The sequence below is a fragment of the Rhamphochromis sp. 'chilingali' genome (assembly GCF_963969265.1).
Source record: "Rhamphochromis sp. 'chilingali' genome assembly, chromosome: 2".
Taxonomy (NCBI): Eukaryota; Metazoa; Chordata; class Actinopteri; order Cichliformes; family Cichlidae; genus Rhamphochromis; species Rhamphochromis sp. 'chilingali'.
In genome coordinates this window covers 13,972,136-13,987,776 of record NC_137930.1, presented here as the reverse complement: position 1 = coordinate 13,987,776, position 15,641 = coordinate 13,972,136, and the positions used below count along the sequence as shown (strand labels likewise).

Here is a 15,641-nt window from a genome sequence, read left to right as displayed (position 1 = left end):
ACAGTATTTGCTCCTATAAAAAGCAGCGCTTGTCGCGGAGGAGCTCAGACTTTCTCCGCTCAGGTGAGCCTTGCAGACAGAGATGCGCGTTATGGAGCGCACTTTCCGGGAGCAGCTCTTCTTTCTGGTGTTGTGCTTGTCCGTCCTCAAGGGAGACTCCAGGTATATTGAGGTAAGTGTCCGGACAGATACAGAAACTTCTTAGAAGATTCAAAGGTACAAACGAGACGCGCCAAACTTCTCTCCCACTCTCTGTAGAACAACGAAATCACAAAAGATGAATTATATTCATTTTTCAACTCGGAACTCAAGAGAGAAATGCCCGAAGAGTTGATGTATCGCCGACCTTTACGTAAGTCACGTGACATCTATCTATAATATTTTAAATAAACATATAATTGATGGTTTATGCTGGTTTTCCTTGTTTTTGTTTTTTAATTTTTGCAACTTATGCGTTTGAAGAACAGATAAAAGGGGAGGTAGCGTTTTTGTATACTTTTGGTAAATTAGACTTGTTTTCTGTCTCTTAATTTTGGTTTTACCAAAATTGCTCTCGATAAACACCTAAGTATAATCAATAGGCTAAAAGAGCTGGAATGTAGAGAATGAATGAAAACGCAGCAGAAAAAGATATTTATATTAAAAAAGGATAATAAATATAATAAATAGTAATTAGAGTAGATCAATGTGTTTTCATTTATTTATAATTTTTCATATTTGGTTGGCAAAGTTTTCACATTCTTTCCTGGAATGCCTTTCAGGTTGTCTGGACATGGTTGCAGTGGAGGGCCAGTTCACCTTCACAGCAGAGCGCCCTCAGCTCAGCTGTGCCGCTTTCTTCATGGCAGAGCCCAATGAAGTGATCAGTGTGGATTATGACAGCGTTGACATTGACTGCACGGGAGGAGACTTCATCACTGTAAGCTAACAGCGCTTCTCGTGAAACACCTTCCCCCTCCTCTTATATTGAGCAAAATATCACAAGATGGGTAGATGCATCTGGTCACGTTGAGCTTGAAGGGCTTAAAACGTTATTTTATTGCATAATTTTTGTATAATTACAGGAAATGACATAGACTTTTTTGTGCTTTTGTGATAAAGCTTTTGCTCTGTGTTTCCATGTCACCAAATACTGGGGTCTGTTATCTTGGTTCCTAATTAGACAAAATGCTCTTTAAACATAAAGTAATTGGGCACAAACCTGCTTCCTTTAGATGAGCTACCTGAAAATCACTTCCCTATTGTTTGCATACTGGTTAAGTTTCGGCCTAAAGAGTTTAATATTCTTTCTCATCATTAGTAAAACCATCAAGAAATAATTTGCGATTAAATATAAAATTCTACTTAAAGCTTCTGTCTTTTAATATATATCCCATCAAGGTGTTCGACGGCTGGGTGATGAAAGGGGAAAAGTTTCCCAGCACCCACGATCACCCACTGCCTTTGTTCGAGCGCTATGTGGATTACTGCGACTCTGGATCGCTGAGGAAAAGTGTGCGCTCTTCTCAGAACGTGGCCATGGTCTTCTTCCGCATTCACAGTGCCGGCAGCAGCTTCACCCTGACAGTCAGGAAACACACCAACCCCTTTCGTATGTAGACGGTCATTTTCAGAAGTAAACTCTAAAATTCCCTGCATGCACATAAACATAACCATTTGAGCTTTCAGCCCATTTACACTGCAATTAATGTGTAATTCAGTGGTGATACTGGCAGCCTGACATGGTGCTTTAGTCATCACTTGCACCATTAGTAGACAGTTTGCCACCACTGTGTTCCTGGATGAGGACCAAGGACAGGCTGCAAATGCTCTCCCACAGTAACATGAAAGGAAAGGGCAACTTAGATGATGAACCTGCTTTTTAAGTGTTTTTGAGATTGACCTCAGTGAAGGCATTAAAGTTTTCTTCATTTTCTTTGAAACTACCTGATCTTTACTAATTAGATATAATAATAATAGTGAAATAGTGCTTTGAAAAATGCTTGTGTAACAGACCACAAGCATAGAATTATTTTTGACCTTTTGACATTTGTCATTCAATGCAACAAATTGAAGAGGTACTTTAACACCATGTATATATGAATCATGCATGTACAACCCCAGCCTTTAGGTTATGTGTACATTCCTATGCTTCTATCTGAACATCCATCAAAGTGATCATATTTGCAACATCCACCCTTGTCTATTGTTTTGCAGCCTGCAATGTCATGTCACAGTCACCAGAGGGCAGTTACACAATGGCGATCCCACAGCAGCACAGAAACTGCAGCTTCTCCATCATATATCCAGTAGAGATCAGCATCTCAGAGTTCAGCCTGGGCCACTACAACCACCTCCCCAAGGTAAAGAAAGTCACTAAACACCCTTGAATATTGCCGCAGTGCTTTTAATTCATCTTCAGTGTTACAGGGTTTCTCAGTTTATATAGCAACTGAAACCTTAAGTAAAAAGTGATTTTTGCATTGAGAATATTAGTGATTTTAAGTGACCAGACCCCTAAAATTATAACAAATTCAGATCTCATACTAAGGTATAAGGTATATAAGGAATAAGATTCAAATCAGTTATGGAGTGATTTAAATGAGAGTCACAACAAGGTGTAGCTCCAAGAGATGAAATGGCACCAGCCTGTGCTTTCTCTTAGCTCTAAACAGAATAACATCAGCATAAAAAAAGGTAAAAAGCTTTTAAAGTGTGCTTGGTAGGACATTTTCTTTTTTTACAAACTTAAAATAATTTATCTTAGGATATTTTTTATTAAAAAACACATATTATCATAATATATGTTGTCCTTAAAAATTCACTATATGTACCTTTATTTTGCACAATAAGTATTTAGTATTTGTTAGTTAGTATTTGTATCACACTCTATGTTGATTTCCATAGAGATCCATGCCCGGATGTGCAGAATCAGGAGACTTTGTACAGCTGCTGGGGGGAAACGGCATTGATACATCAAAGCTGCTTCCCATTACTGACCTCTGCATCGCTTTCACTGGACCAAGTAAGTGCACACCATCTCTCTGCCTCCTCTTCTCTTTAAATAAAACACCAGTCAAGACTTAAGATTTCCTTTTGCTCTACCTGCAGCTCACATGAAGATTGGCTGTGATAACACTGTGGTGAGGATGGTGTCCAGCGGGAAGTTTGTCAACCGCGTGTCTTTCAGCTACAGGCTATTAGACAGCCAGGAGCTACAGACGATCAAACTCAACAACGTGGAAGATTTCTGTTTCAATAACTGATCCTAACAGGATCTTATGTGACAAATGTAGCATTTGACTGCAAATGTTTTTAAAATGGCTTTAAGTGAAAGTAACAGTCAGTCCCTCTGATTAGATAAAATGTCTGAGGACATTGAAATAAAAGTGTATGAAAAATAAAAGATAAGTGTCATAGGACTATTATGATATTACACACTCGACTTTACATTTATTAAAATAGATTTTTCTTTTAAATTTCATTCATCTTATTGTAAATAAATTTAATTAAGTGTCCTTTTGTGTTTGGTGGAACCACACTTGTTTTTATATGCTGTGAGCGCCCTGTGTGCATTTATCAGAATTAGACTTATAATGTTGTTTTGGGAGTTTGTCATCAACATTCTTGATAAGGAATGGTGCTAAAATGAATGTCACCTTCTGTTTGTGTGAGTACTGGTGATGTGCTGAATCATGGACATGGAGGGTGAACGTAAAGTGAGGGAGTATGCCATCGCCATTATGAGGGGATTTGATTAAAAAAAAGACCAAAAATGTTTTTTGTAATAAAATGATATTGCATGACAAAGCACTCAACCGGGGTTTTCTTATTATAAAAAAAAAAGAAAGAAAAAAATGGACTCTCTTTTAATTCATTCATAAAAAAGCAGTCAGATCTCAGGTTTTAAGATATTACCTTTATTTGACCTTTTGACCTCTACTTTGACCTTGGATTTGATCTCCTAGTACCAGAAAAATTTTTAAGCATATTAAAATATCCCAAAGATAATATAAGCTATTAACGTGGGTCAGATCTATCTATCTATCTATCTATCTATCTATCTATCTATCTATCTATCTATCTATCTATCTATCTATCTATCTATCTATATATATATATATATATATATATATATATATATATATATATATATCTGACCCATGTTAAAGTAATGGACTGAACATACACACACCCACTAGCACTTTATATAGCCTCTGTAGAAATTAGCCACATATTTAACTTATCTTAACTGCACTACTGTATAATTCTGTATAAACAATCATTCTGTACAATATGATAATTATAATTCTACAACTGTTTATAACTTGCATATTTCTGTATAGTTTCATATTTATATCCTCTTCATAGACTGTACATAGCTTGTATACCCACTACAGCCTGTACATACTTATAGTTATAGCATATTCATAACATACTTTCATACCGTGTACATTGTAACATACCCATAATAGACACATTTTTGTACCTTCATACCTATAACAGACCCATTTCTGTAATATATCTATATCATGGCTAAAGCACTTCTGGATGGATGCAAACTGTATTTCGTTGCCTTGTACTTGTGACATGTGCAATGACAATAAAGTTGAATTCTATTCTATCCTATTCTATTCTATTCTAGTTTACATCGACTGGTTATTTTGCTAAATGCTTCCTAAATCTTTTTTTTTTTTTTTTTTTAACTCATGTTCACCCTCTAGCATGCTTAAATAATCCAGTTTTTGGCTCCATGCTAACATTTGGTGCTTTTAATCTATATACACAACATAGAAATATTCATGGTAAATGTAGATTGCCAAAAAACTAAAATAGAGGTGGAGTAGGGTCTGCAAATCTTAATAAAATGTGTCTGTCATCTCTGTCACAACTACAGTTATGAATGAGTTATTTGCAAAGATATAAGAAGAAACATGGATTCACTGTTGAAAGTAATTACGTGTCACCAGTTAAATGCAGGAGATTTAGGGCATATCAGGTGAAGTCAGACATTGTGGGCTCCTGTCTTAGCAAACCCATGTCTGCAAAACCATCATGTGTTCAGTGGAGTACGTGTTTCTTCATCATTACCTCATATGTGGAATGATGTCACTGCCTTTGATGACTGTCCTGGGTACATAATGAACTCTTGTTGTCACTACAGAGAAAACAGCAGGCGGTATCTCTAAAATATTAATGCCTGAATCACACAAACCAATGGGGCGACCTGTGATTAAAGGCCTGAAGGTGTATTATCATTGAGAGACATGTGCAGGCACAAGCTGGTGATGAACGACTGCCCAAGACTTTATAGCCAACAACTGTAGGTCTGTATGCGTGTGTGTATGTGTGACAGTGTCCTGAAGCCACATTGGTGGTCTTTATCTTTTTTGAATAGTGTGGACAAAGTTGGATACAAAACATATGTGCCGCTGCTGCTATTGACGCTAAATAATAACCTTGTATTTATATTTTGTGAATATCAATGAAGAAAACTGTCACCTGTGCAACAGTGTGCTTCACAAAGGTGTTGTTCTTAATAGTTTGTGGATACAAAAGCAATGAGTGGCAAGACCATTAGGATCTCAGATGCTTTACAGCAGAAAATCCTTTTTGTTAAAGCCTATGTGTTACATGTTTTTCTAATTACACGAGTGTACATTACACCGACTGTACCATCATTCTCAATTATGTTTATATGTTTAAAAATGTGTTCTGTTGCACTGTGTTACTAAATCAAGCAGCTTCCTATGTATTCTCTCTGTGCTCAGTGATGTAGTTAATGAACAAGCCAGATGACGCATTTACTCCATGACACAAAGAATCTGAGACATTATTGGCTTTTTCCTGTCCTGTGCGTACAGTATGATAGACGTTGAATCGTCAACCAAAGCTTTGCAGCAGCCACATCACATTCTTTGTATAAAGCCGTAGTTTAGTTCAAATGTTCCTCACGTGTGTATTTTGGACTCACAGCTTGCTTTTGATGCTGTCAGTTATACCGAACTACTCTGTTATTCTACAGAAAATTATGTTTGACATTTGAATCTGGCCTTTCTCAGCGAAGATGATTAATTATTTGTCGATCACTCAACAGGAGATTAGAGAAGATACAGGCACTCAATATTTTGAGTGCAGTGCATCTCAAAATATCACAGTTGCATAATCACGACGCCACTTTTCAGCAATATTTTTTGCTTTTATAATATCCTGTATTGCATTAAATCTTTACAAGAAATTCAAGACTTTTGTACCCTATACATACACACATTTAGGTTACACACATTGTGGATCTTGAACCACAATGTCACATGATGAGGTACTAAAAGTGTTTCTTACATTTCCATACAGGTTTGAAATTGAACATTATACATTTAACAGACCCACAATTCCTGTTATAGATGAACAATTTATGGAAACATGAGCACTGTCTTGAAGTCCAGAGTACTTCTCCTGGTCGTGTAGTTTCTTTAAACCACAGTAATATTGGAGTTCAGGAAGTGTCCTCTTATTTAACAAATGACCCCAAATACATTGTAGCTCAGTGACACAGAACATGCTCAGTTTCTTGCCAAAGGTCACTACTTACTGAAAGCCGTAAAGTAATAAGACAGGCAGGTGCCAGCAGTCGTCTTTGGTCACATATCAAATCCTATTTAAAAATGATCTTTGATATTAAATATCCTTTATACTGAAAATCATATTTGCTGATCTTCACTGACAAAACTCCAAAGAGTCCATATGTCTGTTTTGACAAATAACATTAATGATTAATTGATGTCCTTAATTAATCATTAATGACCTTACTGTAATTAGAAAGGCCTCCTGGGAAGTTTAGCTCAAACCCAGATTTCGTCTTGAAGCAGCTTCAGTTTAAAATCTCGGCATCAGTTTAGTAAATTCTTGAGTAGAACAATTTTCAGTGAAGAACTGCACCAGTAAGTGATACAAAGGCTGGACTATCAATGAGAGACAGATCAGGCCATACATGTTCCAGCAGGGGCAGCAGGAAAGTGTTTTTTCTCTTGTCCTCTTGTCATCCTCTGATGAGCACACCACTTTCCCAGATAAGGCAATCTGTTGTAGAAAGTCTGCCCCCCTTATTTGTTACTAAGCAACACCAATATGTGTTTAAAATAAATATTAATTTGTTCTTTACAAAAACAAAAACAAAAAAACCCCTGTCATTTTCATTTTCTGGCTGAGTCACAGGGGAGGCTGACCAAGCAAACATGACCAGACTTCATAAATGAAGCTAACTATACCATTTTAATCAAAATACATTATCATCATACATTAAGTACAAGGTTAGTACACAAAGACAACATGCTTTATTCCCCTAAATACAATCTAATAATCTGTTAGGCTGCTTATCCCTCATGTGTGGTGTCGTTTCCACAACTGAGTTCTCATTTTCTTGATTCACCTAGTTATATGAGAACCAAAAAACCAAATACAAAAAACAAGCATCTAGTCCTTTTTATAAATCGGTGGTAGTGGGAAATAAAACTTCATGAATTTTTAACAGAAAACAACTTGGACCTTCTTTATATTTACAAAAAAAAGAAAAGAAAAGAAAAGAGCCACAGTTTGCAGGTGAGTCAGAAGTGGATGGGAATACACAAACCACACGCTTGTGTATTCCCACTGATATTCCCAAGCCCTAACCCTAACCCAGACAGTGTCTGATGTAATACCCTGTGCCAAACCACATATTTTATTGTTAACCTCAAAGAAAATCTATTGAATAATGTTGCCTTGACATTTTCTTAGACTTTGAATTTAGTTTGTGTGATATATAAATAAAACGTTGCTACTAATAGCACACAGTCAGTATTGGAAAATAAAAAGAAATCTCTAATAGGGGATTTTATATTATATTTAAATTATCTTCTCTTATTAGTTTATGTCTTATTATTACAATATTTCTTTACAGATGTAAACAACAAATGATTTCAAATTTAAATGCTCTCTTCACAAAGTTTTAAATGCTTATCAGAAAATTAAGAAACCAAAAGCATTACACACACACTCACAAACACAGCTCACTCCTAATGAGGAGTTCTGGCACGAACGGTGACGCACAGAGTGACGAAAAGGGGGAGCGGACAGCATGTGGGAGATAAGGGCTCGAGGCATATTTTAAAGACGTCACAGGTAGCAGCTACATTTGGATGGCTGACACTTGGAGTGAGGAGAAACTGTCCCAAAAAGCTACAACTGTGCTCAACTCAGTCAATTGAAATCACAATTTTTGTGCCATATTTGGTAAAACTGAAAATACTAATCTGAGGCACATTTCCTGGATTGATTTCCTGATGCAGTTTTATCTAGAGTTTTATAAACAACAACAAAATGTGTTCAGGGAATGAGTCTTGTACTTTGCCAAGTGCTAGAGATCAATAATACTAATAATATTTCATCAGTTGTCTCTTATGTCCTCTTTAATATCCCGTTATCTCTCTTTGAAGTGTCAAAAACACTCTTCTTTTTTTTAAACAATTGTTTAATATTTAATATTATTTGTTTTCTCCATCCTCTTACATTATATTAGGTATAGATTAAATTATGCTTTTTGGAATTATAGTTTTTTTTTTAACAAATAAGAAAATTACTACATTATATAAAATTTCTGCTTTAAAAATCTCTCTCTAGTAATGTCTTTGTGCTAGAAAGATGCAATTGTGCTTTAGGTGCAACCACTTTTATGTTAACAATTTCTTAGCTGCCCCATATAATTTGGATGCATTTCCCCCCACAATAGCTGAATGAATACACTGACACAGGACATGAAGATCTGATCACGGCTGATGACTCAAACTTTGTGTGATGGGTAGGGTTTTTTTTTTTTTTTTGCTCTGCTAGAAGCCAGTTCCTGAACATGACGCTCACAGGAAATAAAGAGACAATCACATGAACATTCGGAAGAGGTTTGTGAAAGTGGAGGGCAATCACACGAGTGAGAATATAAATATCCACATTTCAAAATTATCAAATGACACTTAGAATTGATTGCAACCTTTTAAAAATTGAACAAAATGCATAATTATGGCATGGCATCTTCCCATGGGGTGATTATCCTGCTCGATTACAGCCAATCACAGACAAATTGCATTGTCGTGGTGAGGGTTTGTGCAAGCACCATCTGCTCACATAAAAGCATCAGACTTGCCTCTGGATTTTGTTTCAGTAATTTTGTCCACGTCACAGCTGAGAATATCACTGCAAATGAACTGTCTAGTTTGGTATTTTGGGAAATGGGCTGAGAGCAAGAGAAAAAGAGAGAGAGAAAGGGAGGAAAACCCTTAGAAAATACAGCTTCAGTGTACACTTTTGTCCTTCCCAAGGTGAGAAAAATCTGCATTTCTGCTTGAGGGGATGTTGTAGCTGTGTGTTTGGCTGATCCAGCTGGACCCAACTTGGGATCACCATGCGTCATAAAGACATAGTACACAGTCATTTCCCAAAAGGGAAACTCAGGTAGAAACTCGTGCTGAGTATTTCAGTTTTATGCTCATCTAAACTCATTTGCTTTACCTGATTCAGTTTGTATGCATATTATATATAACTGCACTGCAATAAACTGCACTCCATCTGTGTAGTCTTCCTATATGTCCTTAACGGGCCTGAACAGCTCTTTCAATTCAAAATTGGATAGAAATCGAAACAAATTAATCCAGTTGTGCCACAATAAAGAGCTAATAACCCCACAGCTGTGTATTGTGAGCCTTTGGAGAGGTGTGGGTTCCTTGCAACCTTTAAAATTGTATATTAAGTATTTAACTTGAACAGCTATCATTAAATGCCTGATGCTTTTCACATATTTTAATTAAATCAATTACCTGTTTTCTTATGATACAGTTTTTGGTACAATGTTGCATTTACTATAATAGTAATTTTATATTGTAACAATTTACTGTTTTACTGGAGTTTGAATGCACTGTAAGCTTTACAGGATAATACAGTCGTGCAAGACAGTGGATCAGCATAAAATAAGTCACACAGGATAGATTTACATTTATTAAGTGCATTTACTTTTAACATGATGTCTTCAAGAATCTTTAGTAGGTTTCATTTGTGGCCATATAAGAAATTATTGAAAGACAACGCTGAAGTCAAATCTTGTTCAAAAGTGCACAAAATACCACACATGGCATATAGCAGTGAGACATTTATTCCTTTTACAGGGGAACGCTTGGCTAAATCACTGTGGGCCTGCGTATTTTTCCACGACTCTAATTTTGTGCCAGGAAAAGGTAATTCCCCTTAGGGAACGGAGGCTAAGAGTAAATGCGAAACTGTTCATTGCATCCTTAACATATTAAATGAACATATGACCTTTAAAACTTCCAGACATCTGTTGGAACAAAATCTTGTAAGGATTTAGGAAAGGTTTTTAGATGACCACATTATCATTTTTAAGGAAAATACCTCTGAATTAATCAACATTAAGTTATTCTATTCTTTCTTTTGCAGACTAAACTAAAAGAAAACCAATTACACATTTATGCACAAAGGTTTGGATGAAACACTTCCATACACAAAAAAAATCAACAATAACAACACCATGGAGGGCTTAAGGAAAGGGTTTTTCTAGTTATATTTATAACAAAAATAATAAAATAATTTGTAAAAGACAAGGTCGATGTGAGATCAAGTGATTGTTTAACAGCTCCAGTCTGTACATTGTTACATTTACATCCACAAATGACAATCCTATGCTCTGGGAAAACTACGACACAATTCAGCTACAGCTTAAAATGTGGATGGACATTGGGTTTTTTTGGACACCTATTTCTTTTTTTTCTGTTGCTCTTGGAAGAAGTCGTTGCAGGCAACAGTCAGAGCTGCCACCAACACAACAAACTCATTGAAATCCACCTCGTTGTCCTTGTTAGAGTCCAGGTCATTCATGATTTTCTCCACCAGCATGGGATCTTTCTGAGACTGAAAACAAAACACAAACAGATAGTGATTCAACAAATATGCAACTGGAATGATTATGTCTTTGTGACTCTTGTAATGCCTTGTAATGATTTTTCCATAAAACAAACTTGTTACCAATATTATCAACTTCTTAGCCAAATACCTTCAACGCTTCTAAGCTTCCGGTAATAATGCATAAAATGTGACTGTTACTGGTGGTTGATATTGACTCAAGGCAAAGCCCCATGTCCGGTGGTGAGCAGAGTGATGCTGCCACTAAATGACCCGTGAGCCTCAGCTAATCAAATGCGACATTTATTACTTTGCTCATTTCCTCCATGACTGGGAAACAAGACGTTTTTTTATTCGTCCTCTAACCTCCAAGGCACCAGTGATCTTTCTGTTGTGGCACTAAAGTCAGCATTTCTCAGAAGGTTAAAATTAAAATCCACACTGGGGGTTAATTTAAATTAGAAAAAATATCACCACAGCAGTTTTGCATTTTCTAATGTAGTTTCAATTTAAATTTGGTCTGAAAAGCTCAAAGCTACGTTAAAATACAAAGTCACCTTGAGTGAGTCGACAGTAGACATAAACATGAAAAATGCAAGACTACCATTTTATCAGTAAATAAATCTAACAATCTTAATCAAGAGCACACTTAATTTGAATTTTGCATTACTTTTTTAAAATTCTTTCAATTCTATCAAGACAGAACATGTAGTAGTAAGTACTGTATCATGCTTTGGTTGTCAAGTGTCAAAGTTTCCTGTTGGCAGAAACTCAGGGTGAACGCCACTGTGTCTATTCTCAGAGGTGACTACAGCCCACAGGGATGTGATGACATCACGAGGGTGTCTATATTTGGAGGTGATATGGGTCACTGATGATGATGATGATGATGTGTGAGCACCTGAGGCCTCCCACCCACATGAAGGGGGACGGACAGTAACAAGAAAGATATCTGAAGGCATCAGGTTTTAGACCTTGGCTGTTTTGTTGATGCTGTGGTCTCAATCATTTGAAATTGCAGGCTTGTACGCGCTGCTATCACACAGACTCAGGGGCAGGGATTTATCTCAAATGACCTTATCTATCTCTCTCCCCGCATCATTTATTTGCCATGGTGGTCATGCGAGAGCCACAAGCAGTTACACTTTGACAGCAAGAAAGCAATCAATGAAAAAACAATTTCCTCCAACAAGGTCAGGATGTTACATCATTTGAACACATCACTCTTAAGATTGACTTTTAAGTGAATAAGACTTCAAAGTGTTCAAGATCCATAAGCAAATTAATGCAATTACTATTGGTCATTATAGTTCAGTTAATGAAATGCATAGTCATACTTCAGTACACCAGCATGTTCCCATTAATTTAAATCCATACAGGGATTGTGCTTCCTGTTGAAAATTCTGCATGACATCAAATCTTTGTCTAAATGCCGAACAGATAAAACAAACAACAAAATAATCATTGCATTTAAACATCAGCCTTACCGTGAGGAAGTCAGTGAGCTCACTGTTCAAGAGTTCCTTCAGCTCACCCTTGTTGAGCTTGTATTTATCTCCATCATGTCCCGAGTAATTGTAGAAAACTGTCATCAGTGCATCCATTGCACTCTCAAGCTGGCTTGGCATTTTGCTGGAGAGATTAAAGGTGCGCTTGCAGTTTCCTGAAAAATAATGTAAAACAAATAATACAAAAATACACATGCACACACACACATATGAAAAAGCATTACAACAACTATTAGCTCATAACAGTGGTGTTCCTACCTGGTTAGAGTCCTGCAAAAATGAGATCACAGACTCTTCTGAATGGCTTGTTTATCAGGAAGTCAGAGGATGCAACGTGGGATAATTAATTCCACAGGTGAGACCCCCATGGCAACAGTTCTTTCCAGGTTTTAATCAGTGTAGCTAAGTGAAAAACAAACCATGTATCATGGGTATTCATCAAATCCTGAGCCAGACGTGAGCCTTGACGCATGTGTATCTTAATATATCCCTGAAGTGAGTTCAGTACTGTGCAATATACTTCATTAGAGATAGAATAGGTTAAAACTTGCCTACCTGCTCTGATGTGTTACTCATAAAAGGGCAGCATGGAGATACTACTTAGAGCAGGTGCTTTCTGATCATAACAATGACAAATGAACACGAAGCATCTCATGGCTTTTATGCCTATCCTTTAAATATTCATTCATTCCTTTTATTTATGCATTTGCATTTTCTAAGGCATTAGGCATGGGTCTTTCAGCTGGATTAGCTATGAATGTTTACGCAATGAAAGATACAACTTCTGCCCAGTTGCAACTAGACACACTTTGTTGTAAAATTTGCTAAAGTTTCTCAGCCTTTCTGGACATTGGTGTTTTTTTCATTCACTTTTAGTCTAGTCCTTGTGCTGACTGTCAGGACTAACCAAAAAACCCAGCTCAAGAGCAGAGACCAAGACAGGATTATAGCCGTAATAAATACTTTTATTGGCTAGAATGGTTTGAGGCTCCATTTCAGTCAGTGGTGTTTGAGATTTTGTCAAAATTGATAGAATTCTGAAGACATAAAAATAATCTCAGATTGTGTTCTACCATGCAATACCATCTGAAAAAATTCAGAAGCAAGAGCTTAATTTTGCAGCATATCAGTCATACCAAATACACTGCCAATGCAGTAAAAGCATACCTGGATAGAAAAACACAAACTGGAAAACTATCCGTTATGGACTGATAGCAGTGTGGGAACATCTTGAAACCAAATGCATATTGACGTGGAAAAAAAGGTTTGAGTGTCCTTCAATAAGGCTATTCCTGAAGACTGCTTAAAGAAGAGTGTTAAAGAATAAAGTTGGCTATACCAGATATTGACTTCCAAGCTTTCAAGAACTGCAGAAATTTCTTTTTTTGCCTTATATACTGAATTTCCATGTGTGGAGAAGTTTATAAAATGAAAGTTGCATTGAGTGACTTTGCTGCTTTTCTTCTTGTTCTCTCAGGCTGACCTTGCGATTCAAATGTTTTGATGTTCTCGTTCTTGGGTTTATTTTTAGTAACTGCAGCTTTCATCCTTTGTCATTCTGTGTCCCTCTCATACACAGTCGCCCCTCCTTTGTCACCGTGTCATAACTGAGAGAGGAGAATAACACTCTATTCAGCTCCGAGCCCTCGTGACAACACCTGAGAGATGTTCGTTGTCAGGTGTCCCTGCAACTTCTCTCCCACTTGCAGCCACTGTCACAAAGAAAATGACTTTCCATTTGTTAAGGTGATGAAATTGTTTCCTTCACAGCTGCTGTTAGTAATGATTGTGCAGAAGGTGCCCTGTAAAACCATAAACTGGCATTACATCAAACACTGCAATGTGTCTCATTACACAATTATCTTTCAATAAATACAAAATTCTTGTATTTTCCGCAAGATGATCCATGTCTATCATGTACAACTTAACAGATGTAGAGTGAAATTCTAAGCAACAGGCACTTTGATGAAATGATGCACATGATCACAATACTCATCACTATAGGCCATTAAATGATCATTTTTTTTACCCTATGATAAACCAGGAATCTTGTTGCTATTTGAAAATGAATTTAAAGACACGCTTGTCTCCTGCTCACTTGGCAGATGCTCTTCCACTTTAGATCCCCTCATGTTCTCTCTCGTCATTTGCAGCAGCTTTAAGATCACTACAAAGAGAAAAGATGATGTGTCCATTTTGTTTACAGGTAAAATTTGACCTTTTTCATTGCAATAAAGAAAACATGGCTTCAATATAATAACTGTTTTTAACACTAATAATGTCCAAAATTATGCATTTAAATAAAAGGCTATCATTAACATTCCCATTGAAGAGCGCCTAATATCTTTAATTGAGGAGATAGGAATTGAACTATGAATAGCTAAGATAAGAAGAAAGTGTGTTCAACATCTTGTGGATCAATTCAGAATACATAAATTCGTTTAAATATGTTATTAAATATTACTATATGCATTTTTTGTTTTTGCACTGTATTTGTATTTGCATTTCAGCCAAAGCTATCACCCCCAAGTAACCATCAAAAATAATGTAGGTTTAAGATACAAAGTACTTACTGTAATTGCAGACATGCCAGTGGAGTTATTCTATTTTATCGTCAGAAAGTATATGTAGTGTTATGTACTGTCAGTGTACCTGGGTCATTGACCCAGTGTGTTCAGTTTGGACTTTTGTCAGTTTAGTTCTATTTCCTGTGTCAGTGGTGTTCTCGCCTGTTTCCAGTCATTATCATTATCCAGTCTATTTAAAGACTGGAAGAAAAAATATGTGGAAAAAGAAAAAAAAAGAAAAAATATGTGGACTATGTACAAAAGTTAGAAAAAAAATAAAACAGAAGGAAAGGCCCATCATCACTGACTAACATGTATGGAGTTATGACTCCATGACTCCATAACTGTGAATTGAGGTTGCGTTTAGAAGTTCGATTTAAAAAAAAAAAAAAACTGATAAGGAATGAAGCAGAAATGCAGAAGAAAAATTGTTTAATTCTTGAAAAGCAGATAAAAAGTAGGAAGAGCTGAAGCAAAGTATGGCATGGCTGGTGTCTCCAGAGAGATTAAAAGAGATCTCAAAATGCTAGTGGAAAAAAATATTGTTGATCATTTTGAGAATAAAGTTGTAATTTTGAGATGAAAGTCGAAACAGTATTTTGGGAAAGAAGCTGAATTATGGTTTTGAGAAATTGTTTTTTAGAATTTT

At 36.4% G+C, this 15,641-nt stretch overlaps 2 protein-coding genes across 2 annotated transcripts; one reads left to right on the top strand and one right to left on the bottom strand.

The window, feature by feature from the left end:
• crhbp (corticotropin releasing hormone binding protein) lies at positions 1 to 3,797 on the top strand. The gene is made up of 7 exons (XM_080874264.1): positions 1 to 172; positions 259 to 352; positions 762 to 919; positions 1,381 to 1,591; positions 2,197 to 2,342; positions 2,887 to 3,004; positions 3,091 to 3,797. Exons 1-7 carry the CDS (start codon positions 83 to 85, stop codon positions 3,243 to 3,245), a joined length of 972 nt encoding a protein of 323 aa, XP_080730390.1. The 5' UTR covers positions 1 to 82; the 3' UTR covers positions 3,246 to 3,797.
• Positions 3,798 to 10,265: 6,468 nt separating this feature from the next.
• s100z (S100 calcium binding protein Z) lies at positions 10,266 to 12,569 on the bottom strand. Its single transcript, XM_080875228.1, has 2 exons — positions 12,405 to 12,569; positions 10,266 to 10,926 (listed from the first exon to the last, which is right to left on the bottom strand). The coding sequence occupies exons 1-2, from the start codon at positions 12,543 to 12,545 to the stop codon at positions 10,771 to 10,773; spliced, it is 297 nt and encodes a 98-aa protein (XP_080731354.1). The 5' UTR covers positions 12,546 to 12,569; the 3' UTR covers positions 10,266 to 10,770.
• Positions 12,570 to 15,641: the final 3,072 nt, after the last annotated feature.

Coding starts and splice junctions, on each gene's coding strand:
- crhbp (XM_080874264.1), top strand. CDS start 83: ATGCGCGTTATGGAGCGCACTTTCCGGGAGCAGCTCTTCTTTCTGGTG. Junction 353..761: donor GATGTATCGCCGACCTTTAC/GTAAGTCACGTG, acceptor AATGCCTTTCAG/GTTGTCTGGACATGGTTGCA. Junction 2,343..2,886: donor ACTACAACCACCTCCCCAAG/GTAAAGAAAGTC, acceptor TGATTTCCATAG/AGATCCATGCCCGGATGTGC.
- s100z (XM_080875228.1), bottom strand. CDS start 12,545: ATGCCAAGCCAGCTTGAGAGTGCAATGGATGCACTGATGACAGTTTTC. Junction 10,927..12,404: donor AGCTCACTGACTTCCTCACG/GTAAGGCTGATG, acceptor TTTTGTTTTCAG/TCTCAGAAAGATCCCATGCT.